Genomic DNA, 27,765 nt, shown 5'->3' with positions numbered 1-27,765 from the left:
CAACCAACCTCTCCCGGCCCCGCCCGCCAGCCAGCCCGCACAACCTCTCCCGGCCCCGCCCTCCAGCCAGCCCGCACAACCTCTCCCGGCCCCGCCTGCTGGCCGGACGTCCGGTCCGCTGGCGCGCGCTCCCGAGGTCCCGCCTCGCCCGCTGAGCCGGCCTGTAAGTGCTGCGGAGATTGGGCTAGAGGCGGAGGCCTGGGCCGGGTCGGAGGCGCTGGGTACGTAGCGCGCCGCGCGGGCCGGTGGGAGCCGGCCGGGCCCCGGGGAGGAGGCGGGCCCTGGCCGCGGCTGCTCCGCGGGGCTGCTACCGCCCCGGGCGCCCCAGTTTGCGACCTAGTGGGGCTAGGGGCCTCTTTTGAAAGCCTGAGTTACGATGTATTGAGCGCATCGTGTGCGGCCAGCACTAAGGCAAGCGCTTTTATATCCACGGCCCATTGTCTTGACAGCAACCCTGCCAAGCAAGGTGTTATTTCTTCTGTTTTACGGCTGAGGACGCGCAGGAAGGTTTACAGCTAGAAAGGGCTGGAGATTGTGGATTCAGACTCAGGATCAGACCAAAGCCACTGCCCTTTAGAACTTTGCGGGCCTATTGATTCTTGAATCTAGCTTCTGCCACTTCAGTTGTGTGATCTTGGGGTATCTTTCCGACCCCAAGTTTGCTCATCTGAAAAATGGGAATAAAGCTACAGTATCTGTCCTATAGGGTGGGTATAAAGTGCTTTACTGTTGAGCTGAGTGATCATCTCCGATTTTCAGACCTCTCTCCTCCGCTTCCTTCTCCCCCGGGAGGCCAGACAGTTAAGATTTTAGTGAAGGCCCCCGGGACTGGGGCGGCGTGGATCTCCCGCCCACCCACTAGTGAGGGAGGCCATCCGGCCACCCGTCTCTTCCTTCCCCAGCTCCGCAAAGGAGGTGTTGGCATCTCAGGTGTTTGCTTACAGAGTTTTCAAAGATTTTTCACTCTCTCCCTTAGTTACGGGAAAATGATTCAAATGATTCAAACTACCCGAGTGAACTTTGACATTAAGTCTCAATTCTAAAGGTGAGGAAATGGAAGCCTTTGAATATGTTTTATGTCTTAAACGTGTTTGTTTTTGCAGGAGGGAGAGTGCTCATTTTACCTGAATAAATCAAGATTGAGTTGGTGTGGCACAGTGCTGGCATAGGCCTGGGGAAAGGGGTGAGATGCTAGAGATCTGGTAGATGGATAGAAAGTGGACAGACGGGTTCGGGTTTTTTTTGTCTCAGCAGGGCCCTAAATTCCCACCAAATCCTCTTCTGTCTGTCTTCACCAAGTTCTGAATCTGTCCCCTTGGCAAATAACCTTTAAAGGGTCTCCTAGTCTCTCTTGGTGCCTGTACCTTAAGGAGAGAAGAAGAGGGCTGATAGCTGAAGGCAGGTAAGCCACGATCTTAGCTTTGTTTTGAAAATTACCCGCTCTGCCGGGCACGGTGGCTCACGCCTGTAATCCCAGCGCTTTGGGAGGCTGAGGAGGGTGGATCACCCGAGGTTAGGAGTTCGAAACCAGCCTAGTCAACATGGTGAAACCCAGTCTCAACTAAAAAATGCAAAAAAATTAGCCGAACATGGTGGTGCATGCCTGTAGTCCCAGCTACTCAGGAGGCGGAGGTTGCAGTGAGCCGAGATAGTGTCACTGCACTCTAGCCTGGGCAACAGAGTGAGACTCCATCTCAAAAAAAAAAGAAAGAAAGAAAAGAAAATTACCTGCTGGGAGGCCGAGCACGGTGGCTCACGCCTGGTAATCCCAGTATTTTGGGAGGCTGAGGCAGGCAGATCACCTGAGGTCAGGAGTTTGAGACCAGCCTGGCCAACATGGTGAAACTCCATCTCTACTAAAAATACAAAAAAATTAGCTGGGTGTGGTGGCAGGTGCCTGCAATCCCAGCTACTCAGGAGGTCGAGGCAGGAGAATCACTTGAACTCGGGAAGCAGAGGTTGCAGTGAGCTGAGATCATGCCACTGCACTCTTGCCTGAGTGACAAGAGCAAGACTCTGTTTCAAAAAAAAACGGAAAAGAAAAAGAAAATTACCTGCTGGCACAGTTTTAGATTGACAGCTTTAGATTGAAACTTTCACATTTTTATTTTGAAGATTACAGAGGATAAAAGTTCTGGTTAATTGTGAATGTTGATATTTTAAAATAAAGCTGTTAAAATCCTCATTTAAACCTGCAGTGAAGTCTAAATATGTACCATTTGATTTGATTTCCCTCATCTTTTGAAAAAAAAACCTCACTTTTTATTTAACCATCGAAATTTCAAATCATTCTTTTTTTCCTTTTTTTTTTTTTCTGAGATGGGATCTTGCTCTGTTGCTCAAGCTGGAGTGCAGTGGCAGTCACTGGTTACTGCAGCCTTGACCTGCTGAGCTCAATCCTCCCACCTCAGCCGCCAAAGTAGCTAAGAGTACAGGTGTCTGTCACCACATATGGCTGATTTTTCTTTTTCTTTTTAGTAGAGACGAGGTCTTGCTATGTTGCCCCGGCTGACTCCTGGTCTCAAGCAATCCTCCCATCTCAGCCTCCAAAAGTGCTGGGATTAGAGGTGTGAGCCACCATGCTTGGCCCTTTTTCCTTCTTGAACTCATATTTCCACTCTGTTTCCTCACAGAAGTTTTTTCTAATGTAATAGTTTTTTTTTTTTTTTGAGACAGCGTCTCTGTCACCCAGGCTGGAGTGCAGTGGTGGGATTACAGCTCACTGCAGCCTTGACCTCTTGGGCTCAAGCAATACTCCCACCTTAGCTTCCCCAGTAGCTAGGACTGCAGGCTTTCGCCACCACACTCAGCCACTTCTTTTTTTTTTTTTCCAAATGAAAGCAATATTACTAGGAAAATAATGGACTAAAGAATGGCTACACCATAGGCAGAATAGCCCTGAGGGCTGCTGGTTGGCTATTTTTATGGTTCTTTCTTTCTTTTTGAGACAGTGTCTGTCTCACTCTGTCACCCAAGCTGGAGTGCAGTGGCACAGTCTTGGCTCACTGCAGCCTCTACCTCCCAGGTTCAAGTGCTTCTCAAGCCTCAGCCTCCTGAGTAGCTGGGATTACAGGTGCATGCCACCACGCCTGGCTAATTTTTGTTTTGTTTTTCTTTGAGATGGAGTCTCGCTCTGTCACCCAGGCTGGAGTGCAGTGGCACGATCTCGGCTTACTGCAACCTCCGCCTCCCGGGTTCAAGCGATTCTTCTGTCTCAGCCTCCCGAGTAGCTGGGACTATGGGCATGCACCACCATGCCCGGCTAATTTTTGTATTTTTAGTAGAGACGGGATTTCACCATATTAGCCAGGCAGGTCTCAAACTCCTGACCTCATGATCTGCCCTCCTCGGCCTCCCAAAGTGCTGGGATTACAGGCGTGAGCCACCGCACCTGGCCTAATTTTTGTATTATTAGTAGAGATGGGCTTTCGCCATATTGGCCAGGTAGACTGGTCTCAAACTCCTGGCCTCAAGTGCTCTGCCCGCATCGGCCTCCCAGAGTGCTGGGATTCCAGCTAATTTTTTTTTTTTTTTTTCATTTTTTTGTAGAGACAAGAGTCCCACTATGTTGCCCAGGCTGGTCTTGAACTCCTGGGCTCAAGTGATCCTCCTGCCTTGACTTCCCAAAGTGCTGGGATTATATGCATGAGACACTGTGCCTGACCATGTAATAATACATTTTATGCCTGAAAGCCTTTGGTTTATCATCATATTTCTCTGTAACAAAAATACATACAAAATTAAAACTTTTTAAAGATTGTATTATTATGAGTATTAAATGTTTCTTTTGGATTGAGTTGTTACAATTATAAAATACACAATTGATAAAAACAACATTAACAAAGTTTTATTTGAGTATTTCTCTTAATAAGCTAAGACGGCCAGGCATGGTGGCTTATGCTTGTAATCTCAACATTTTGGGAGGCCAAAGCAGGCAGATTGCTTGAGCTCAGGTGTTTGAGACTAGCCAGGGGCCAGGCGCGGTGGCTCACGCCTATAATCTCAGCACTTTGGGAGGCCGAGGTGGGCGGATCACAAGGTCAGGAGTTCAAGACCAGCCTGACCAACATGGTGAAACCCTGTCTCTACTAAAGATACAAAAATTAGCCGGGTGTGGTGGCGTGCGCCTGTAATCCCAGCTACTGGGGAGGCTGAGGCAGGAGAATCATTTGAACCCGGGAGCCAGAGGTTGCAGTGAGCCAAGATCACGTCACTGCATTCTAGCCTGGGTGACAGGGTGAGACTCCGACTCAAAAAAAAAAAAAGACTAGCCAGGACAACACAGCAAAACCTCATCTCTACAAAAAATGTTTAAAAATTAGCTGGGCATGTTGGTGCATGCCTGTAGTCCCAGCTACTTGGGAGGCTGAAGTAGGAGGATCGCCTGAGCCCAGGAGGGTTGAAACTTCACTGAGCTGCGATCACACCACTGCATTCCAGCCTAGACAACGGAGTGAGACTCTGCCTCGAAAAAAATAAGCTGGGTGGAGCTTTTTAAAGCTCATGAATCTATCCATGTTTATTTGTATATTTACTGGAGTGAGCAGAGTGCTTTTTTTTTCTTTGGCTGTAACCAGTGAAAAAGTTTCTTCATGTAAATTAAATACACAGGAGTTGAAGGCATTTTTTTTTTTTTTCAGCAATATCACTCAGTTCTTTGAACACCTTCTGAATTATGGGCTGAAAAATCACATTTGATTATTAATAATCTATCAGTCCACAGTTCTTTTAGGTCCTCCTTTAACTTTCTTGAAGGCCAAGGTTTAGAAACCACCAAACTCATGCAAGGATTTGTTCCTTAGTCACTGTAGGCAGTCACTTTCTTAGCATGAATACTGACCTTTTGAATTGCCCTTTCTGGTGCCCAGGGAATTGTCACCTTGTGGGACCGTGCACCTCAGTATTATTTAGCATGGGTGGGTGGTTATGCCTTTCTCTGAAACATGGGAGATGGGTGAGTGTGAAGGAGGAGCTGGGTAGGAGAGCCAGTGGGAATTGAGTTGGAAATTTATGACTCTGAAACTCTACCTTTGTGCCTCTCAGAAAATCTTCACGCATCACCTAAGCATTCTCGTTCTCCTGTGTGTAGACCACCTGGCACTACCCTGGGCAAACATAGAGCTGCTTTTTTTTTTTTTTTTTTTTTTTGAGACAGAATCTCTCTCTGTTGCCCAGGCTGGAATGCAATGGCACGATCTCGGCTCACTGCAACCTCCACCTCCCGGGTTTAAGCGATTCTTCTTCCTCAGCCTCCCGAGTAGCTGGGACTACGGGCACGCACCACAACACGTGGCTAATTTTTGTATTTTTAGTAGAGATGGGGTTTCACCATATTGGCCAGGCTGGTCTCAAACTCCTGACCTTGTGATCAGCCCTCCTTGGCCTCCCAAAGTGCTGGGATTACAGGCAGGTGTGAGCTGCTGTGCCCAGCCAGAACTTCTTTTAACTTCCATCTCCTCACTTTGAGAAAGTGCTGCTCTCACACTCTAGTTCCTGCCTGCTGGGAAACTCACCTTCCTAGGCACTGTCTCCCACATTTTCCTCATCTTTTAGCCCAAAATATTGTCAGTCCAGGAATGTGTAGGTGGGAAGTAATGTGGAAAGGTTTTGTGATTCTCATTTTAAAATAGTTGATGTTGCTAGGCACAGTGGCTCACGCCTGTAATCCTAGCACTTTGGGAGGCCGAGGCAAGCGAATCACTTGAGGTCAGGAGTTCGAAACCAGCCTGGCCAACGTGGGGAAATCCTGTCTCTACTAAAAATACAAAAAAAATTAGCTGGGCATGGTGGCAGGCACCTGTAATCCAGCTACTTGGGAGGCTGAGGCAGGAGAATCACTTTAACCCAGGAGGTAGAGGTTGCAGTGAGCCAAAACCGCACCATTGCATTCCAGCCTGGGCAATAGAGCGAGGCTCTGTCTCAAAAACAAAAACAAAAAAAGTTAATGTTGAGTTCCAGCTTGCCCATGAGCTGAATATTTTGCTGCATGGTTTATGTATTAATTCAACAAGTATCTTTTTTTTTTTTTTGAGACAGAGTCTTGCTCTGTTGCTCAGGCTGCAGTGCAGTGGTGCGATCTCTGCTCACTGCAACCTCCCCCTCCCGGGTTCAAGTGATTCTCCTTCCTCAGCTTCCCAAGTAGCTGGGACTACAGGCACACACCACCACGCCTGGCAAATTTTTGTATTTTTAATAGAGACAGGGTTTCACCATATTGGCCAGGATGGTCTTGAACTCCTGACCTCAAGTGATCCATTCGCCTCGGCCTCTCAAAGTGCTGGGATTACAGGTGTGAGCCACCGTGCCTGGCCAACAAGTATCTTTTAAGGGCCTACTTGTCAGGCCCTGTTTTTGGCACCTTGGATACAGCAGTACCCAGATTTAGAGAGAGGCAGATTGCAAGATATCAACACAAAGCCAGGTAATGTGTTGGGTGGTGACACGTTGGTCAGCGCTGTGAAGAAAAGTGGGACAGTAAGGAGACTACAGGATAAAGCAGGGGTGCTGTTTTATATATCTGGGGACAGTTTATCTGTAGGGTCCCCAGTTCCCCTGCTTTCTGTCCGTGTCCTGACCATGCTGTGATCCAGCTAGCTGCAGGGTTGAATCCAAACTGGGTCTTTGAACATTCCCAGGCACCTAGATACCTAGATAAAGGTGCCTATAGATATCTAGATAGCTAGATAAAGGTATCTAGGTTGTTCCCCAAAACATTGAAAGAAACTGGCCCCGGCCCTGAGCCAAATTGCTTAAACCTTCACATAAACTCCATGCCCTGACCCCCTTGCTGTCGACATACCTAGGTAGAACACCTTATTTCTCTCGCTGTCCATTGAGAGCATTGGTGCAGCCCACTCTGTAAGGAAGTTCCCCTAATGAATGCTTATAAATGCTTTGGACTGATCACCCTGGCGTTTAGTGGTTCTTTCTTTAGAATCCCAACTGGCCTCGTCTCAGGACAGTTTAGGGCATTCCCTTGTGGAAACTCTTCTGCCACAGCTTTTATTTATCTATTTATTTATTGACAGAGTCTCTCTCTGTCTCCCAGGCTAGAGTGCAGTGGCATGATCTCGGCTCACTGCAACCTCTGCCTTCTAGGTTCAAGTGATTGTCCTGCCTCAGCCTCTTGAGTAGCTAGGATTACAGGCACGTGCTACCACACCTGGCTAATTTTTGTATTTTTAGTAGAGACAGGATTTTGCTATGTTGGCCAGGCTGGTCCCGAACTCCTGACCTCCGGTGACCCGCCTGCCTCAGCCTCCGAAAGTGTTGGGATTACAGGCGTCAGCCACCGCACCCGACCACTTGCCACAGCTTTTAAGGTGATTCCAGCCAGTTCCAGATGGGGGTTGGGTTCAGCGGGACAGGACCTGACAGTCTCTGATGGAGGGACGATTGGGCAGAGAAGGGAGTGAATTGGGCAGCCCTCTGGGGAAGAGCCTTTTCTGGGACTGTGGGGACATTGAGACACAGGCCTGAGGGCAGTGATCTAGGAGGGAGTGGTTGGAGATGCTGGGAGGACATAGATGCGTCTTTCATGAGGCTTCTGTAGGACTCTCCATGGACTTGGCTTGTACCCACTGAGATGGGAACTGTTAGAGGGCTGTGAGCAGAGGCCTGACATGATCTGACTTGCACTTCAAAGGATCACACTAGCTGCTTTGTTATGAGCAAACAAAGTTTGTTCCTAACTTTGGAGCAAAGGTGCAGCAGGAAATGGCTCAGAGGCTGCTGCAGGGGTTCAGCAGCGACATGGTGGCACTCATGCACCGGGGGCTCCTTGTGGGCTGTGCAGGTGGGAGGTAGCGCTGGCCAGGCACTGCGGGTTGGATGAAGGGTGTGAGAGAGGCCAGGAGGACTCCGAGGCTTTTGGCCTATACAAGTGGAAGGAGGGAGGAGGGAGGTACTGTTTAGGGATATGGAGTTATGAGAAAAACCCAGAATTGTACAGAAAAACATTCCCCCAAATCGGGAGGTAGCCGAGAGACCAAAGAATGATTCGAACAAGTCCAGCTTGATGAGTAGGTGAGCGTATTAGGACTTAAATGGAGGGCACTCCTTGGTGGCAGCAGGACAGCTCTGGGCATCCGTGCCGCCTCCTGTCTCCAGGTTGCCTTTAAGCTAATTTTCTGGCTCTTTGCCTCCTGTGTGTGTGATGAGACTATTTTCCTTGGTATGTGCCCAGCTATGGCCTAGGATGTTTGGGTTCTCAGGGACACCTGTTCCTCAGCTGGGCACCATGGCCTTGGCTTACCGCCCAGCCTGCAGGGTTCAAGTGGTGGACATACATACACCCGTAAGTAACCCATCACACTACAAATGGAGTAGACTGCAGTGGCTGTGACATGTCACACACTGAGTTGGGGAAGATGAGGTGACTGTGACCTATGCCACCTCATTGAATCCTGACACGACCCCATGAGTAGTCATTACAAATCCTTTTTTTTTTTTTTTTTGAGACAGAGTCTCACTCTGTCACCCAGACTGGAGTGCAGTGGCGCGATCTCAGCTCACTGCAACCTCTGCCTCCCAGGTTCAAGCGCAAATCCTATCTTATACTCAAGGAAAGAGAAGCTCAGAATGCTGAATTAAATTGCCTACAGCCATACAGCTAGTTAAGGGACAGAGCTAATCCCAACCAAGGTCCCTTTGATTCTGAACCCTCTGAGAATGTGCAGTTCCTGTGATCCTTTTTTTGCATAAATGGCAACAAAGTAGTCCAGTCCAAACAGCCTCCCTGCCCATTCATGAAAGCTGGAGTGATGGTTTGTGCCTGGAGAGTGCTCAAGTAGAGAAGAGAGACCTGTCCCCTCCCTGCCCTTGGTGTTGGCAAAGGGAGCAGAGAGGAGGCAGAGGGAGGCAGACGCCAGCTCCTTTCCTTGTGGCTCTCTCCACGTAACTGGCAGCCTGGAGGAGGTGGCGGCTTAATGGGCCGAGCCCAGGAAGAGAACTTGGACTTGAAGGTTTAAACAGCAACCTCTCACCAATAATGAAAGATTAGGAGTGGGGAAGCCGTATATAAAAATAGCACTTAATAGTTAACTGGAAAACAATGTATTTTTGCAACCACTGGTTCCTCGAGAAATAATTGGGTCCCAAGGCAGGGAATGACTCGTTTTCATGAATGATTATATTGATCATTGGTGCAAAACAGATACACCCCCTTAGGAAAGGAATTCTGTCTGGCTGGTCAGGCGGCCCCAGTGTGAAATCCTGAGAGGCGTCAAGGGGTGGAGGACAGGGGCTGCAAGCCGAGGGAGCCAGGTCCTGGCCTGGCACATGCAGGGGCGGGGCTGGTGAATGGGAGATGAGAAGCAACAGAATTTGCCTCCAACATAAGTCCTGAGCTCTCCCAAGGGAAGAAGGTGACAGAGTGAGACCCTGTCTCAAAGAAGAAAAAAAAAAAGTCACATGAACAGAAATAAAAGTCCAAAGCATGACGAGTCCAAAGGAGGGAAAGTAAATGGAGTGGTGAGAGATGGCAGGGGCCTCATTTGGGTTGGGGGATTGGATGAGGCTGCTCCAAGGGGATGTGACTTACTCCAATGCTGCTTCAGGTCCTGGCTCAGACAATGATGTGCCTGTTGCTCTTTTATTTATTTATTTTTTTTAAGTCAGGTCTTGTTCTGCACCCAGGCTGGAGTGCAATGGTACAGTCATGGCTCACTGCAGCCTCCAACTCCTGGGCTCAAGCAATCCTCCCATCTCAGCCTGTCAAGTAGCTGGGACTACAGACACATGCCATCATGCCCAGCTAATTTTTTTTTTTTTTTTTTTTTAAGAGACAGGATCTCGCTTTGTTGCCCAGGCTGGCCTCTAACTCCTGGGCTCAAATGATCCTCCCACCTTGGCCTCCCAAAGTGCTGGCAGGCGTGAGCCACCATGCACGGCCCCCCATTGCTCTCGATACCCTTACCCACTTACCACCACTACACTTACTGGTACTGTGAGTTTATTGTTTTACCCCTCCCCTGCTGCCCCCACCACCCCTTCCTGTGCCTGGTGTCTGATTGGTTGACACAGTCAGTACAGGGTGACTGAAGAGTAGTTAGCCCTGAGGTGAGTCTGGCAGAGAGAACACCAGCACAGAAGCTTTGGGGTCGAAAAGAGCCCGCATGTGGCCGGGCGTGGTGGCTCATGCCTGTAATCTCAGCACTTTGGGAGGCGGAGGCGGGCGGATCACGAGGTCAGGAGATTGAGACCATCCTGGCTAACACGGTGAAACCCCGTCTCTACTAAAAATACAAAACATTAGCCAGGCGTGATGGCGGGCGCCTGTAGTCTCAGCTGCTTGGGAGGCTGAGGCAGGAGAATGGCGTGAACCCGGGAGGCGGAGTTGCAGAGAGCCGAGATCGCACCACTGCACTCCAGCCTGGGCGACAGAGCCAGACTCCATCTCAAAAGAAAAAAAGAGCCCGCGTGTTCAGGGACAGAAGGAAGATCAGTGTGACAGACACCAGGCATCATGGACAGGGAGTGACTGAGGGAGTCACACAGGGCCTGGAAACCTCTGTGAAGGGCCAGGAGGAGGCGGGAGAAGGCAGTGAAGGTTTTAGACAGGAGTGACATAATCAGATTACTTCTTTAAGCAATGACCCTGGCTACCTTGGGGAGAAGCCAGGCAGGGACTGGGGGTCAGGTCATGAGGCTACTGGAGTGGTCAGGGCACAGGTGCTGGTGGCTTAGGCTAACAGAGTGGGCCTAGTGGGATTAGAACTTGGCCAGACCTCCCAGAGCAGTAGGGCTTTATTTAGCCCATTAATTTTTTCCCTAAGAGAAACACTGCCAGAGGAGATTCTAAGACAGACCATTCTCTGAATGTACTTACTCTTCTCGGGGCTACTGGGCCCAAGAAGTGAATACTGAGAGGCAATTTGGAGACACCCGATGCAAAAGAGCCCACCATTTATGGAGCACAATAGAATCTGATCGTCATTTCAGAGGCCTTAGAGCTTCATTGCAGAGTTGGGGCGCAGGCACCAGCTCCAACCCAAACTCCTTGCACCCTGCTGCCTTTCACTGACATGGAGAATGAGGAAAAGAAAGGATGGGGTGTGGCTTCCCTGGGATCCGAAGCCCGCTTTTCTTTCTGGCTCCTCCTTGGCTGATGAATCCCGTACCTGGGATTGGTTCCAGAATCCAGCTTCCATTTCTCCTGCACAGTGCATTGGCTCCTTCTCTGTTACTGTGGACTTGGTGTTGTCCTTCCGCCTCCAGCCAAGCCAGCTCTGTGAACAGCTTTTGGTGTTGACGAGGAAGATTCCCAGGCCACCAACAGTAATGTCATCCCTTGGTTTGCCAAGGGAGCTTTTTTTTTTTTTGAGACGGAGTGTCACTCTTGTTGCCCAGGCCGGAGTGCAGTGGCGCAATCTCAGCTCACCGCAACCTCCACCTCCCGGGTTCAAGCAATTCTCCTGCCTCAGCCTCCCGAGTAGCTGGGATTACAGGCATGCGCCACCATGCCTGGCTAATTTTGTATTTTTAGTAGAGATGGCGTTTCTCTATGTTGGTCAGGCTGGTCTCGAACTCCCGACCTCAGCCCCCCAAAGTGCTGGGATTACAGGCGTGAGCCACTGCACCCGGCCTTTTTTTTTTTTTTTTTTTTTAGACGAAGTCTCACTCTGTCGCCCAGGCTGGAGTCCAGAGTGGCATGATCTCTGCTTACTGCAACCTCCGCTTCCTGGATTCAAACAATTCTCCTGCCTCAGCCTCCCTAATAGCTGGGATTACAGGCATGTGCCACCACGCCCAGCTAATTTTTGTATTTTTAGTAGAGATGGGGTTTCGCCATGTTGGCCAGGCTGGTCTCGAACTCCTGGCCTCAAGTGATCCGCCCACCTTGGCCTTACAGCCACCGCGCCCGGCCCCAGGGGAGCATTTATTCACCACTCCCAGGAGAGCTCTGAACCACTGAAAGGGAGGAAGAAATCACCAGTGTGTCTCTCAGCCTCCCTGGGGAGCCGCGCCATTCTTGGCACTGAAAGTCCAGCCCCTCTCACTCACAAGTGTGGGGACTGAGGCTCAGAGGAGGGAAGGCACCCAGGGCTCAGCTGTTTCTTGTATGGAGTTCTTACCACCCTGGGCCAGGCTGGAGAGAAGACTTCCTGCAGTCACAACATGGGTAGTTTTATCACAGAATTCAGAGACCAGGACCCAGGACTTTCCACTTCCAGTCCACAGCCTTTCATTTTAGCCGTGGTTCTAGGCCTAGCTGATTCAGATTCAGTGAGCTGGGGTAGATGGAGCCTGGGTGTCTGTACCTTTTGTAAGTTTCGCAGTAAATTCAGATTATAGCCAGGTTTAGCACTTGCTGTGAGGAATGTACTGCCTCTGTGTAAGCGGCAGTGGAATGTGGGAAGCCAGATTGGATTCTGGAGAATGATGACTTGACCAGAGCAGAAAGAGGGTCATGAACACAGGTGATCAAAGGTGGTCATTTGTTCATGTGGGCCTGACAGGGAGGTGCTGGCAGGTCTAGGTGGGACTTGGAGGCCGCTGGGTACCTAAGCCTCCATTTGCTCCTTGCTGAGCTTCATCCCTGGAAGATCCCAGTAGATCTGTGCGCAGCCAAGTGAGTGGGAAGGCACTTGCACAGCAGGCCCAGGGCCAGCACCACCTGACCATTCCTGCTCACCTGTCAGCGCTCTGTTCTCAGATGTTTTCATCTGGTACTATCTAGCTCTCCAGTTTTCCCAAGGGGCAAGACTTGTGTTTTCCTCTGGTTACCCAAGAGGTCCCTGGCACCATTCCTGCAGAGCACAGAGGAGCTCAGTGGATGATTAGTGAAGGAATGAGCTACAGAGGGGCTTGTTGGACAGGAACAGCTGTTATTTGTTGAGGCCCTTTAAGTTGGGGACCCGGAGCCTCCCTGGGCGTGTGCTCCTCTGTCCCCTTGGCCTTCCTGACGGAGGCCAAGCAGCTGTTGGTCTGTTTCCACAGACACTCGGTCAAGGCACTGAGAAGGGAGGATACTCATTAGGTAACCCGGGAGGCTGGAATTTCCATCTGTGCTCTGGCCATTGTCCACACACCCCCTCACCCCGCCATTCTGCAGGAAGAAAACAGTATGATAATCAAGAAATTATTTCTCTTTGGCTCTGACTTGATTTGCCTACAAACATTCATCTTCCTTACTTTGTCTCATTAGTCTAAAGGTAAATTAATTTTCCATTTCTTGAGTACATTAAAGGCAGGGGTCTAGACTAGGGGTTAGGAGCCCTGAATTCCATCCAGCCTTTGATAATAGCTGCTGGTGGGAAGTCCCCTCCCTTCTCTGGTCTTCAGTCTCCACTGCTATAAAAGAAGAGTTAGAATTTATCCCGAGCGCTGTTACACATCAGAACTGCCTGGGTGGGCAGATCACCTGAGGTCAGGAGTTTGAGCCAGCCTGGCCAACATGGTGAAACCTCGTCTCTATTAAAAATACAAAAAAATCGCCGGGGCGCGGTGGATCATGCTTGTAATCCCAGCACTTTGGGAGGCCGAAGCAGGCGGATCACGAGGTCAGGAGATCGAGACCACGGTGAAACCCCGTCTCTACTAAAAATACAAAAAATTAGCTGGGCGTGGTGGCGGGCGCCTGTAGTCCCAGGTACTCGGAGAGGCTGAGGCAGGAGAATGGCGTGAACCTGGGAGGCAGAGCTTGCAGTGAGCCGAGATCACACCACTGCACTCCAGCCTGGGCAACAGAGTGAGACTCTGTCTCAAAAAAAAAAAAAAAAAAAAAAAAAAAAAAAAGCTCTTGAAGCTTGGCGTGGTGGTTCACGCCTGTAATCCCAGTACTTTGGGAGGCTGAGGTGGGTGGATCACCTGAGGTCAGGAGTTCGAGACCAGCCATGGCCAACATGGCAAAACCCCATGTCTACTAAAAATACAAAAATTAGCTAGGCATGGTGACAGCTGCATGTAATCCCAACTACTTGGGAGTCTGAGGCAGGAGAATCGCTTGAACCTGAGAGGCAGAGGTTACAGTGAGCTGAGATGCGCCATTGCACTCCAGCCTGGGCAACAATAAGAGTGAAATTCATCTCAAAAAAAAAAAAAAGTTCTTTCTAGATTTTCTATTTCAAAGCTTCAGCTGAGTGGCTGACATTTTGTTTGTTTGTTTTGTTTGTTTGTTTTTACAACTGAACCCTATCATTTTTGTGACCTAGAAGGAGATCACCAGCCTCAGAGAGATTGAGGAGAAATTATTATTCTTTTTTAATAGAGAGAGAGCCTTGCTGTATTGCCCAGGCTGGCCTCGAACTCCTGGTCTCAAGCAATCCTCCTGCCTCAGCCTCCCAAAGCACTGGGATTACAGGCGTGAGTACCGTGCGTGGCCTAGAAATGATTGTTAAATAGTTGAATAATGTAGCTGGGTCTCTCCATTTGGATGATGACTCCATGGTGGATAGTTTCCTCTGTCCACCTCTGGCTTTCCGGGGTGAGAATGAGCAGTGGCAGATTTCAATTTCTAGGTTGGTCCCCTGCTGCCCCAAGCCAGGCACCAACTCAGCCACATCCAAGCAGCTGCCTCCCCTGTCATTTGGTGTGTCCTCACGGGAGGCAAACTCATTTCAGTGTAAGCTCAAGCAAAGTGTAATTAGGACAGTAAATCTACTGCTTAACAGCAACAAAAAAAGTCCTATGGCAGATTTTACAGTCTTGGAGAAGTGATTTGAGGCTGAAGGAAGGGTGGGAGAGACCTGGCCTTTGATTTAATTGCTTCTAGCCTGGGAACAAAGTCCAAGACATGGTAATCTCATTTACTCCAGAAAATGCACCATGACTCTTTAAAAGTTTATGGTGTGATAGTCTGAGGTTGGAGGAATAGGGACATGATTTCATGAAAGTCTTTTTTTTTTTCCTTTCTATGCCTTGCAGTGGAACTGTAAATCCTACTTTTCACCCTGTATCACTGTCCTCACTTCCATTTTTGGGACATTTGCCATTTATCAAGCAACATACCATGGACTACAGATACATTTTCTTTTTCTTTTTTTTTTCTCTGAGACGGAGTCTCGCTCTGTCGCCCAGGCTGGAGTGCAGGGGCGCAATCTCTGCTCACTGCAACCTCCGCCTCCTGGGTTCAAGCGATTCTCCTGCCTCAGCCTCCCAAGTAGCTGGGACTGCAGGCGCCCGCCACCAGGCCTGGCTAATTTTTTGTATTTTTAGTAGAGACGGGGTTTTACCGTGTTAGCCAGGATGGTCTCGATCTCCTGACCTCATGATCTGCCTGCCTCGGCCTCCCAAAGTGCTGGGATTACAGGCGTGAGCCACTACGCCCAGCCAAGGCAGTCTTATGATCCTAAACCTCATTTTATGGATGAGAAAACTGAGGTTCAGGGAGGCAAGCGGCTTGCCCGGGGTTGCAGCACATGTGAGTGGAGGAGCTGGGTGTGAAGAAGCCATGCCCCAACCTTTGTGCCGTGCTGCCGCTGCTTGGTCTGAGGAAGCCACAAACCACGCCAGCTCAAAGTCACACCACCAGCATCGCCCAGCTTCCTGGCCTTTCCCTCACATTCCTTCTTGGCAAGAGTGGTACTTTTCTAAACCTCGGGCTTAGTGGCTGCCGAGCCACTGCTTGCGGCTCAGTTCCCCATCTGGGCCAAGAGGATTGTGCGTCTCCATCTATACCAGCCACCCAGGCAGTTCTAGTGCTGGCGTTCAAGGGGAAGTGATCCATGGGATCTTCTGTGGGGAGGAGGCCTTGGGGCAAAAGAGGGCCCAGGCACCTGGACTCTATTTGTGGTCTCTCCTACAACTTCCGTGGATGGCTGCAGGCAGGCCATTTCTTCCCTTTGAGCCTCAGTCTCCTAGACTAGAAAGTAAAGGCCAGGGGGACTTGTGGGCATCTGAAGAGTGCTGTGGGTCCACCGCAGAGAGGCAGGTGTCTCCTTCCTCTAAGAAGTTGGCCTCCAAGGGGATCCTGCCTCGTCCAGGAAGCATGCTGCCTAACAGCACCTGACCTTGCCCTGCCTGTTCAGCTTTTAATTGCCGAATTTATACTGTTCGTTTGCTTTTTTTTTTTTTTTTTGAGAAGGAATTTGGCTCTGTCACCCAGGCTGGAGTGCAGTGGCAGGATCTCAGCTTACTGCAACCTCCACCTTCCAGGTTCAAGTGATCCTCCTGCCACAGCCTTCTGAGTAAGTGGAATTCTAGGTGCACGCCACCACGCCCAGCTAATTTTTGTATTTTTAGTAGAGATGGGCTTTCACCATGTTGGCCAGGCTGGTCTCAAACTCCTGACCTCAGGTGATCCACCCACCTTGGCCTCCCAAAGTGCTGGGATTACAGGTGTGAGCCACCACTCCCGGCCACATTTGCCTTCTTTGTGTTTTTAAAATACTGGAGGCCTTTCCTGGAGGGTTTCTCCTCTCCATATGGCCCCAGAGCACCCCAAGCTCAGGGCATGTCCCTCCCCAGCCAAGCTGTCTCCCTTTACTTCCTTTGCCTCCTCTCTCCCAATTATTTTGGCCCAAACTGATCAGGCCCGCTGGCCTCTCCCAGGCAGGTTCTTCTGGCACTCCTCTGGTGAACCGCCCCCATCGGCCACGCTTGCCCTGCTCTCCAGTGATTCTGTGGCTCCTGGCTCCGTAGTCTCGCGGACAGCTCTCTTTCCTGGGAAGATGTTTCTGGTGGGCCTGACAGGGGGCATTGCCTCAGGCAAGAGCTCAGTGATCCAGGTGTTCCAGCAGCTGGGCTGTGCGGTGATTGACGTGGACGTGATGGCCCGGCACGGTGAGTTGGAGGGGCAGGTTGGGGGGCCGTGCACAGCAGCTCCCCGTGCTTCCGGCCTTCTGCCATGCCTCCTTTTTTTATAAGTCTCAGAGGAGGGGAAGGCTCCTGTCGACCCTGGTCTGACTTCTGTCTCTGCCCCATGCTTGCCTTCTCTGCTCTTCTATTTTCTCTTTTTAGAAACCCCCCAGCTGTACCCCATTACCAGCACAAGGGATCCTGTACACTCTGCTCTTTTCCTTCACTGCTTTCTCCACCCTCATTTTGCTTTTGCTCCACCTGAAAGAAGCAACCGAGTTCCCCCATCATTTTGCCCCTGGTCACTGAGGTCCTCTGGCTGGCCCTGAGGCTTCAGGGAGTGACCCAGCTTCTTCCTCCTGCCACAGTCGTGCAGCCAGGATACCCTGCCCACCGGCGCATCGTAGAGGTCTTCGGCACTGAGGTCTTGCTGGAGAACGGCGACATAAATCGCAAGGTCCTGGGGGACCTGATCTTTAACCAGCCTGACCGGCGGCAGCTGCTCAATGCCATCACCCACCCCGAGATCCGCAAGGAGATGATGAAGGAGACATTCAAGTACTTCCTCCGGGGTAAGTGCCGGGGCCTGGGGCAGGGTTGGGGGCAACACCCTCTCCTTCCAGGGCCAGGGCCCTTCTCCTCTGCAGAAAGTATGGCCAGGGTAGGGGAGCTGGTTATCCCAACTGATGAGTTCATACTGCTTATTGGCATCCCCTCCACGCAGAGCCCTGTACCAGCCCCAGAGGAAGGAAGCACATTTCCTCAGCTCTTAAGGAGGCTGACAGTTTAATGAGAAGAGACACATGAGGCTTTCGAGCCATGAGCCCAGAAAGTAAGTTTGTTTTTCTAGTAGGGATGGGAGTAATAAGAGCTGGTGAATAATGGAGCCATAGATCTGAGTTCAAATCCCAACCCTGACTTTCTAGCTGTGTGACCTCATTGAGTGATCTAGCTCTCAGCTCATTTTTTCATCTGTGCAGCGGGGATAATAATCCAACATGAGGCTGGGCACAGTGGCTCATGCCTGTAATCCCAGCACTTTGGGAGGCCGAGGCAGGCAGATCACTTGAGGTCAGGAGTTCGAGACCAGCCTGGCCAACATGGTGAAACCCTGTCCCTACTAAAAATACAAAAGTTAGCTGGGCATGGTGGTGTGCACCTGTAAGCCCAGCTACTCGGGAGGCTGAGGCAGGAGAATCGCTTTAACCTGGGAGGTGGAGGTTGCAGTGAACTGAGATTGCACCCTGTACTCAGACTGTCTGGGCAAGACTCCGTCTCAAAAAAAAGAAAAAATCCAACGTGAGCATGTTAGGAAGACTGAGAGTCCAGGTCAGTGACTGTCAGTTAATCACACATATAAACTGCAGTCAATCACACATGTAAACTGCAGTCAGGGGCAGGTTTGGTTCTGGCTGAGCCGTCTGGGAAAGCAAGTTTGTAGACTGGAAATTGGGAAGGGACCAAGATGGCCAGGGTGGGTAGGGGAAGGGTGCTAAGTGGGGACTGTCCTCTGCAGCTTGGGCTTCATGGAGAGTTAGGTGCAGGTGCGGGGACAGCCAGGCAGTGCCCAGATGGAAAAGAGGGGAGTATTTGAAAAGCAGGGGCCTGGGGCCAGTTGGCAAGAACCTTCTTCCAAGCTATATGCCATGGTTCAAGCCCTGTTCTTTTTTTTTTTTTTTTTAATTTAATTTAATTTTATTTTATTTTATTTTTAGAGATGGGGTCTCACTATGCTGGCCAAAGTGATCTCAAACTCCTGGCCTCAAGCAATCCTCCCACCTTGTCCTCCCAAAGTGCTGGGATTACAGGCATGAGTCACCACACCTGGCCTAAGCCATGTTCTTCAGGACAGCATCGCACAGGGGTGGCCTGATGCTTACTTTCCAGGATGGGGTCAGTCACCAGAAGTGGGAGGGAGAACAGAGGGCGGTGGCTTGGGATCTGGCAAGAGGCTGGCCTAGGGCTGCTGGAGATTTGCATGCCAGCCTTTGGCACATGTGGCCTCCATCCTGGGCCTCCGAGTTGAAGGCCTGGCTGCCTATCACCCTACTCTCAGTCACTACACTGAGACTTTCCTTCCACGAGGGTATAGGGGAGCCTTTTTTCTTTTTTGAGATGGAGACTCGCTCTGTCACCCAGGCTGGAGTGCAGTGGGGCGATCTCGGCTCTGCAACCTCCCTTCCCGGGTTCAAGTGATTGTTCTGCCCTCAGCCTCCTGAGTAGCTGGGACTACAGGCACATGCCACCAAACCTGGCTAACTTTTGTATTTTTAGTAGAGATGGGGTTTCACTATATTGGCCAGGCTGGTCTTGAACTCCCGACCTCATGATCTGCCTGCCTCGCCCTCCCAAAGTGCTGGGAATACAAGCGTGAACCACTGTGCCTGGCTGGGGGAGCCTTTTACACTGTGGCCGTGGCCAAGCCCCTTATTCTGTCATGCCTTGAGTGAGCAACCTCCCCCCACCCTCATCCCCCTCTGGCCAATACCTCCCTCCAAAAGAGGGATGACTCGACAGACATCTACGATGCTGACCCCAACCCCCTTCCGGCCAGGCTGGAGCTGGCTCCTGCATCTTCCCTGCTGAACCAGCGTGCGCACTCCATCTCAGCACCACGCCGCAGGCCTCCTCCCTGCCTCCCTCAAGAAGAGTCCTCCCTCTGGACTCTTTGTGCTGCCTCCTATGTTGTGCCGGTGTCCTTCCCGTCCCCCACCCAGAGTGAAGTCATCTGCCTTTCATTCCTGTCCTTTCTGCATTCTCTCCCAGGCCAGTTACCGGTGCATCTGCAGGGCTTTGAGGCGGCAATGGCTCTCCCCTTCTGAAATTAAACATCGGATAATGTCACCGATTCCAAAGCTCTTTCACTGTGTCATCCACCCAGCCTCCTGCTTCCCCAGCCACCACCACTTAAATAAAAGCCAGAAAGCCCTTTTGAGCTCGATAAGGTGAAAAATGGGGACGACAGCTGTGGCTTCCACAGTCCCAGTTTTTCCCTGATGAGTATAACAAATACAACTGTCAAAGTTGGTATAATCAAACGTCAGATAAGATCACCAGCTGTTGGGCACTTCTCTGTGTAGGCAGACGGATGTCTTAATAGAGTCAGGATGGTTTGCAGAGCTTATCAGGCAGGAGGGATGTGACAGCTGAATAGCCCTTTGCTGGTGAACCAAAGAGCTGACCACATACTCCCCAGAGGGGCCGGAGAAAGGACAGCAAGGGGAGAGGAAGTGATGGAAGCTGAACAGGAAAGGGAGATAAGAGGCCTGGAGAGGATCTGGTCTTGGCTTCTGCTCCAAGTTAGGGGGGCGCACCACACTGCTGGCCTCCCCCTGCAACAGTAACTATCATTTTGGGGCACCTAGCGAGGGACTGGTGAAGGGTACTGCATGGTTCACATATATTCAAGGCTCATTTCGTCTTTACCATCATCCTGTGAAGTAGGTATTCTTTTTACTCATTTACACAGATGAGGTTTACACGAAAGGGGGCCCAAGGTCACATGGTGGGGAAGTGGGGGGCTACCAACCAAGGTGTGTCATCAGAGCCCATGGTTTTAACCCCCTTGTTCAACTGTGGGCTTCTCTTGGGCTTACTGAGCAGCAAGTCTTGGGGAACAGGAAACCAAGCAGCTGAGATTGCCACCCCCCACCCCCATTGTCCCTGCTTCACTTTGAGTGCAAGTTTCCCGTGACACCCCTGGAATTGGTGTGATGTGTGTCTGGTTCTGTGCTTGGAAGTGTTTGGAGTGGGATGCTCCAGGGGTGCAGTCTCCTGCCCCAGCCAGGCCAGGGGTCTCTGGACAGAGAAGCATTTCCCTGTCCCTTACCCTTCTTGCTCTCCTGGAGCCCTCCCAGCTTTGTACACATGCACGGGGGTCACTGACCTAAAAAGAACGAGGAGCGTGTAGCCCACAGCAGCCTACGGATGTGCTCACTCACAGTGGGTGGGGGTGCTGCCCTTGACTGGCCTTGGCTTGTAGTGGGAGGTCCAGCCAGTGCCTTTTACACTGCAGGAGTGTAATACAGTATTAGTCATAACTGCCCCCTCTGCCTCCAGATCCAGGCCTTACGCTGGCTGTAGGTCTGCCTCTGATGGGAGAAGCAGCTTCTTTCTAATGCTGCCGCCCCCATGTGAGCCTCTCGTGGAGAGTTGGTAGAGACAGCCCACCTTGGCTCTTGTCAGCAGGGCTGGGCCTGCACCTGGCTCTTTGGGGAGAACCTATCTTTTGGGTGTTTTGTTTGTTTGTTTGTTTTTTCTGAGAAATAACAACTTGAGATTTAAGATCAAGGTAAACTAAACCCTTAGTGCCTGCCTTGATCACCACCTTGCCTCACATGGCCTGAGGCCTCTGCTTCAGCCCACACAGTAGAGCCTCCCTCTCCTTGTGCTGTGGTAGTCCTCATTCGTGGAATCCTCACCTTCACCTTCTCATTTTCAAGTATCAAAAGACCTGCCCCCCACTTTTCAAGGCCAGCACAAGTGCCAGCCCTTCTACAAGGTCTTCCCTGACCAGCTATCCAGAAATGATTTTCTGCAGCCTTCTGCTCTGCACGGCATTGGAACCAGCCAGTGTGCAGGGTATGTGTGTCCTTGGAAGGCCTGCCCCTCTGCTGGGCGCTCTGGACGGTAGGGCCCAGCATATCATCAGTCCTCAGTGTGTGCTTGCAGAATTGAACTTGGAGGATTTCCAACCTCTCCCCAGGATACCGCTACGTGATTCTGGATATCCCCCTGCTGTTTGAGACCAAGAAGTTGCTCAAGTACATGAAGCACACCGTGGTAGTATACTGGTGAGTGTGTAGCATGCCCTGGCTGGAAGGGAGGACCACGGGGGTATCTGGGAAACAGCCCACATCGTTTTGCACTTTGCCCTTTCCCCACGGGGCGGCCAAGAGGCATGGGGGTTTGGGCAGCAGTGCTCGGGGTCTGTAGAAACCAACCTTTGTGCCTGATGCGGATAGTCCTGGGGGCAGGTGTGGGAAGGGACGGCTCGCGGGCTTCTCTAGTGTTTGGGGAGCGCTCCCCCTGCTGACCATTGCAGGCACTTCAGCCCAGATGCCTGGCCTCGCCCTGGGCCACTGTTACTCAGCGGCTCCTTCTTCCTCCTGTAGCACCTTTATTACTTTGCACAGTTTACCTCTCAGTGGGAGGTGGTCAGGACAGGTGTTGATATTCCTGAGTTACTGAAGATAAAATTAAAGAGGGGGCAGTTACGGAATGTGTCCAGGGTCACCCTTTGGCAACACCTGTTATGAACAGAAGGTTTTGTGGAAGGGACTATCACAGCCCAGCTAAGGAAGGCACTTTGTTCTCAGAATTCCCCAGGACATGGAGCCAACCAGAATCCAGGTTTGACAAACAGAGGAGGATCAACCTGTGGGGGAAAAATGAGTCCCTGTCCCAGTGGGGTGAGAGTAGATGAGTCCGCAGGGTATCTCTGCCACCCAGAAGCTTCCCGGATGCCACCCATAAGTACAGCAGACACATAGATGGGCACTTGGCTCTGCTGGTATTTTGGGCATAGGTTGGCTCTCAAGAGCCTAAGGCATTGGAGGCTCCCAGCACGCTGGAGGCGGAGCCTGGAGTGCTCAGGGCCCTGAAAATCCCCCTGCCTTTCCCCGTGGGTCCCCATGGGCTGTCATTGAAAGCCCAGTCTGAATCCCTTGAGCCCAATGCAGGGACGCAGGCATCCTCTCAGCTCCCCCACTGGGCCATGCTGCCTTATGTGAGTAAACCTACAGCCTCTTTGGGTTCTTCATTCCCTGTTTGTGAGGCTGTCAACTAAGGTCAGGCAGACCCCACGAAGACCTGGAATTATCTTTGCCTTAGTAGCACGACTGGAACTTTGTACTTAGGGATAAAAACATTTTTTTTTAAAAGGATCTTAGAGGCCGGGTGCAGTGGCTCACGCCTGTAATCCCAGCACTTTGGGAGGCCGAAGTGGGTGGATCACCTGAGGTCAGGAGTTTGAGACCAGCCTGGCCAACATGGTGAAACCTCATCTCTACTAAAAATACAAAAACTAGCAGGGCATTGTGGCGGGCACCTGTAATCTCATCCGCTTGGGAGGCTGAGGCCAGAGAATCGCTTGAACCCAGGAGATGGAGGTTGCAGTGAGCAGAGATTGCACCATTGCACTCCAGCCTGGGCAACAAGAATGAAACTCCGTCTCAAAAAATAAAAGGCCGGGTGTGGTGGCTCATGACTGTAATCCCAGCACTTTGGGAGGCCGAGGTGGGCAGATCACGGGGTCAGAAGATCGCGACCATCCCGGCTAACACAGTTAAACCCCGTCTCTACTAAAAATACAAAAAAAGTTAGCTGGGCATGGTGGCGGGCGCCTGTAGTCCCAGCTACTCCGGAGGCTGAGACAGGAGAATAGCGTGAACCTGGGAGGCGGAGCTTTCAGTGAGCTGAGATCGCACCACTGCACTCCAGCCTGGGCGACAGAGCGAGACTCCGTCTCAAAAAAAAAAAAAAAATCTTAGAGTGTAGATGAGAAGACAGAGCAGAGGCCAACACCTGCATGTGCAGTCGCCAGATGACCCCACGCCCACCTCTGGCCATTTGTCCTTCCTGTGTTAGTAGAGACGGGGTTTCACCATGTTGGTCAGGCTGGTCTGGAACTCCTGATCGTGATCTGCCTGCCTCGGCCTCCCAAAGTGATGGGATTACAGGCATGAGCCACCGTGCCCAGCCCTTCCTGTGCTTTTCTTTGAGGTTGGTCTGTTTGCCCAGAGCAGAGGTGGCCATGGGTTTTGGTGGGTGAGTGGGGCTTTGTTGATCGTGTGTGCTCTCCAGGAGACCTTCAGCCCCACTCACCGGCCAGAGGAGCCTTTGCCAGAGTCCTGGGTGCCACTCATGCCCTGCTTTCAGTGGGTGTGGGTGTATAACTCTTGAGAGATGCCAGAGAGGTGGTGATGCTTTTCACCAAAGGGATCTAGGCTTTACAAAAATAAGGACTCCCTTGTGGATTTCTTTAACTGAAAGACTACCCCTGGTGCATTTGAAATTACTTAGGACATCTCCTGAAGTGTGATTATACCAAAACATGATTTCATGCTGGTTTCTTTTTTTTGAGACAGAGTGTTACTTTGTCACTCAGGCTAGAGTGCAGTGGCACGATCACAGCTTACTACGGCCTCAACCTCCTGGGCTCAAGCAGTCTTCCCACCTCAGCCTCTTGAGTAGCTGGGATTGCAGTCATGCAGCATCACATCTGACTAATTTTTTTATTTTTTGTAGAGATTGGGTCTTGCTATGTGGCCCAGGCTGGTCTCAAGCTCCTGGGCTCAGTGATCCTCCTCCTTGGCCTCCCAAAGTGCTGGGATTATAGGCATGAGCCACTATGCCCAGCCAAGTTCATGTTTTTGAAAAATTTGTCGATTGTGGAATAAGTGGGTAAAAATCCTATTACCACAAATTGTACCAAGTCTTAGACTAACTAGAATCGGACCATTTCTGAGCCCCAGGAAGGGCTGTCGGAGGTGCTGCCCCACATCCAGGAGGCTCTGTGGTCTGGGCCACAGCTTCAGGAGGATGTGCACCTACTGGGAGCCCCAGTCCATCTCCATTCTCACCCTAGATTCTCCCGCCCACAGATATGTGGTCTCCCTGATGAAGGCTGGATTTAGTCCTTGTTCTCAGCCAGGTGGGTATTGGCCCCACAATGGCCATAGTACACTGACCCCATAACAGAGGAAATCTATAGCTTATGTAATTCATTTTCATGGCAAGTGGCTGCACTTGTTTTTGGCCTCACTTGGTCTGCTTCCCAGAATCCCTAAGAAGGGACCAAACTGCCGAGGTGGGAGGATCACTTGAGCCCAGGAGTTTGAGACCAGTGTAGGCAACACAGCAAGACCTCGTCTTTATAGTTATTAAAAAAAAAAAAAAAAAGCCGGGCGTGGTGGCTCACGCCTGTAATCCCAGCACTTTGGGAGGCCAAGCCGGGCGGATCACAGGTCAGGAGATCGAGACTATCCTGGCTAACACGGTGAAACCCCATCTCTACTAAAAATACAAAAAATTAGCCAGGTGTAGTGGCAGGCGCCTGTAGTCCCAGTTACTCGGGAGGCTGAGGCAGGAGAACGGCGTGAATCTGGGAGGCGGAGGTTGTAGTGAGCCGAGATCGCACCATTGCGCTCCAGCCTGGATGAAAGAGCAAGGCTCCATCTCAAAAAAGAAAAAAAAAAAAAAGGCCAGGCATGGTGGCTTATGCCTGTAATCCCAGCACTTTGGGAGGCCAAGGCAGGTGGATCACCTGAGGTCAGGAGTTCAAGACCAGCCTGGCCAACATGGTGAAATCCCATCTCTACTAAAAATACAAAAATTAGCTGGGCATGGTGTTGCACGCCTGTAATCCCAGCTACTCAGGAGGCTGAGACAGGAAGACCTCTTGATCCCAGGAGGCAGAGGCTACAGTGAGCAGAGATTGTGCCACTGCACTCCAGCCTGGGTGAGCGAGACTCCGTATCAAAAAAAAAAAAAAATACAAAAATTAGCTGAGCATGGTGGCGCATGCTGGTAATCCCAGCTACTCAGGAGGCTGAGGCAGGAGAATCATTTGAACCCGGAGGGTAGAGTTTGCAGTGAGCCAAGATCACGCCACTGCACTCCAGCCTGGGCAACAGAGTGAGACTGTCTCAGGAAAAAAATAAAAAGGAGGAACCAAAATGTAGTGATCAAACCCTTCCATTTTATAACTGGGAAAACTCGGGCCTAGTGACAAGGCAGAAAGACCCCAAATGGTAGAAAACAGCTGCTGCAACCCCTTCTGCTCTTGTCCTCATTGAGGGGCTGAAGTAGCTCTTAGAGCTCGAGGGGTGTTAGAGGTAACCCCGCTCCAGAGGACTGACTGTAGCCCAAGGCAAGAGAGGGAGTTTCCTGAGGAAGGACCCAGATGGTGACCTCAGGGTGGGTGAAGGAGGTATTCTTTGAATTTCTCTTGGAGTTGGGAGACTTGGTATTGTCCGACCTAATCTGCAGTGCTGAATCCTGTCCCACAACTAAGGGGGACCAATTCTCATGTCCTTGATCCTCTTTGAAGCACCTTGGGTTTGTCTGTCCCACATCGTCAGTGGCATTAAGCACAACAGATACCATCTCAGCACAATCCTTTTACTCTAAACGTTCAGGGGAGGGGTGTAGCAGCAAGGAGAGGGGTCTTTGTGATGGCCCAAGGAGATATTTTCGATACTGAAGGCCCAGGCCCTCAGGGGAACTGCAGGAAGCATCTAGCTCATAGGCATAGGCCTTTCAGTAAAGGTCACCCATCCAGCGATCCAGGATGTAGCTGGTTCCAGGTGATGAAATCTTCCCACCTTATGACTGGGGAATCTCAGGTCTAGTAGCAAAGCAAAGAGACCCCAGATGGCAAAAAACCAAAACAAACAAACAAAAAAACTGTGGCCAAAGTTCCCCCCTTGTTTGTATTAAGGGGCTTCGGTAGCGCATAGAGCTCTGGGGTCCTCACAGTGAGTGGAATGGGGTGGGAGGCAGCCAGTGAACTTCCAGGCCTCCCTCCCTGGCTGTGGGACCCTGAGTAGCCCAGAGCAGGGTAGGATTGGAGGGAAAATCCAGTCTTCATGCTCTCTGTTTCAGGCTGGGCCTGGCAGGGCTGCCTATCCCTGTAACTTGGGGTGAGAGGGAGGCAGGACCTACAGTGCCCTTTTGCCCTGTCCTTAGTGACCGGGACACACAGCTGGCCCGGTTGATGCGGCGGAACAGCCTGAACCGCAAGGACGCAGAGGCCCGCATCAATGCCCAGCTGCCCCTGACAGACAAGGCCCGCATGGCCCGCCACGTCCTAGACAACTCGGGCGAGTGGAGCGTCACCAAACGCCAGGTCATCCTTTTGCACGCCGAGCTGGAGTGCTCCCTGGAGTACCTGCCGCTGAGGCTTGGTGTCCTCACAGGGCTCACTGCCATTGCCAGCCTCCTCTACCTGCTCACCCGCTACCTTCTGCCTTACGCCTAGTGGGGCACTCAAGGCAGGGAGCCCCAGGCCTCCATCTATCTCCTTGAAGGCTGAAGCCAGGTAACACATCCTGTTTCCTCCCAGCCCCCTCCACACACACGCACACACGCACCCACACCCACACACACACACAAACATGGACTCTCCGAATCGGGGCTGGGCCTCTGTGCCAGGCCATCCCTTCTTTGGAGCATATCCTATTTGAGGTCAAGAAACAGCCTGCTGTCCTTCCCACCTTCCCCAAGCAGCACCTACAGAACAGCAACCGTAATGGTGTGTGAAAACAACAGAGACTGCTATACATTCCTGTGGGCGGGGGTAGGGAATACTGGCTCTGTGGCCCTCCTCAGAGCTGGGAGGCCAAGGGTTCACTGGGCTTGTACCCTCTCTAAGCACCTACCCCATTATGGCCTAAACCTCCTCAGTGGACCAAGGGAAATCATGTTGGACCAAGGGTTTCCATGTTCAAACAGAGTCAACAAGGCCCTCCCCTAGGTTGAGCTCCTGGCCAGCACGCAGCAAGGATTCTCTCTTGGGTAACGCTGTAGCCAGGCAGGGTCAGCCTCTTCTGGGAGACCCCTCTCCCCACGTAGGGTTTGTGCAGTGCTCTCACGTCCTGCTTATTGCCTCCCACCCCTACTCCTCCCTTGGACCTCTTGGTATTCCGTTTACACCATATTTGCTGTTTCCTGCCTCTGTGCCTTCAACCTGCTGCTCCTGGCCTGGGATCCTGGGATACCTTTTATTTTCTTTATTTCTTCTTCTTCTTTTTTTTTTTTTTTTTTTAACCTACAACTAGCTCTCAGTTCAGGCACTGTCTAAAGCCCCAGGCTGGGTTAGGTGGTCTAGGATACCAACTCCCCCTCAATGTTTCACCTTAATCCAACAGTACAGTAATTAGCTGAAACTTGCCTGGTTTTTCCTACTAGACTGTAAGCCCTCTGGGGACAGGGACAGTGTCTTATTCATCTCTGTGTTCTTAGTGCAGAGCCTGGCCCGCTGTTGGTGTTTAATAAAGTGTGTTCATCTGAAATGCCCCAGACCAA

General features: G+C 51.2%; 1 protein-coding gene across 8 annotated transcripts; it reads left to right on the top strand.

The window, feature by feature from the left end:
- On the top strand, nucleotides 1-27,765 carry DCAKD (dephospho-CoA kinase domain containing). 8 transcript variants are annotated; one of them, XM_058444686.1, is made up of 8 exons: nucleotides 1-221; nucleotides 977-1,045; nucleotides 7,189-7,322; nucleotides 16,025-16,127; nucleotides 16,492-16,722; nucleotides 17,106-17,309; nucleotides 21,443-21,530; nucleotides 26,428-27,765. In XM_058444686.1, exons 5-8 carry the CDS (start codon nucleotides 16,611-16,613, stop codon nucleotides 26,717-26,719), a joined length of 696 nt encoding a protein of 231 aa, XP_058300669.1. In that variant the 5' UTR covers nucleotides 1-221; nucleotides 977-1,045; nucleotides 7,189-7,322; nucleotides 16,025-16,127; nucleotides 16,492-16,610; the 3' UTR covers nucleotides 26,720-27,765. The 8 variants fall into 8 exon arrangements, with proteins under 8 accessions (XP_058300669.1, XP_058300668.1, XP_058300670.1 ...); XM_058444685.1 differs by lacking the exon at nucleotides 7,189-7,322; XM_058444687.1 differs by lacking the exon at nucleotides 16,025-16,127.

The sequence above is a fragment of the Hylobates moloch genome, unplaced genomic scaffold (genome assembly GCF_009828535.3).
Source record: "Hylobates moloch isolate HMO894 unplaced genomic scaffold, HMol_V3 SCAFFOLD_10, whole genome shotgun sequence".
In the NCBI taxonomy this organism is placed as follows: Eukaryota; Metazoa; Chordata; class Mammalia; order Primates; family Hylobatidae; genus Hylobates; species Hylobates moloch.
Note: the sequence above shows the minus strand (reverse complement) of the source record. Positions and strands in the feature narration are given on the sequence as shown.

Excerpts from the sequence above, each read along its gene's own strand:
- DCAKD (XM_032163909.2), top strand. The coding sequence starts at position 16,611 with ATGTTTCTGGTGGGCCTGACAGGGGGCATTGCCTCAGGCAAGAGCTCA. Across the intron at positions 16,723-17,105 it reads GGACGTGATGGCCCGGCACG|TCGTGCAGCCAGGATACCCT; the intron begins GTGAGTTGGAGG and ends CTCCTGCCACAG. Across the intron at positions 17,310-21,442 it reads ATTCAAGTACTTCCTCCGGG|GATACCGCTACGTGATTCTG; the intron begins GTAAGTGCCGGG and ends ACCTCTCCCCAG.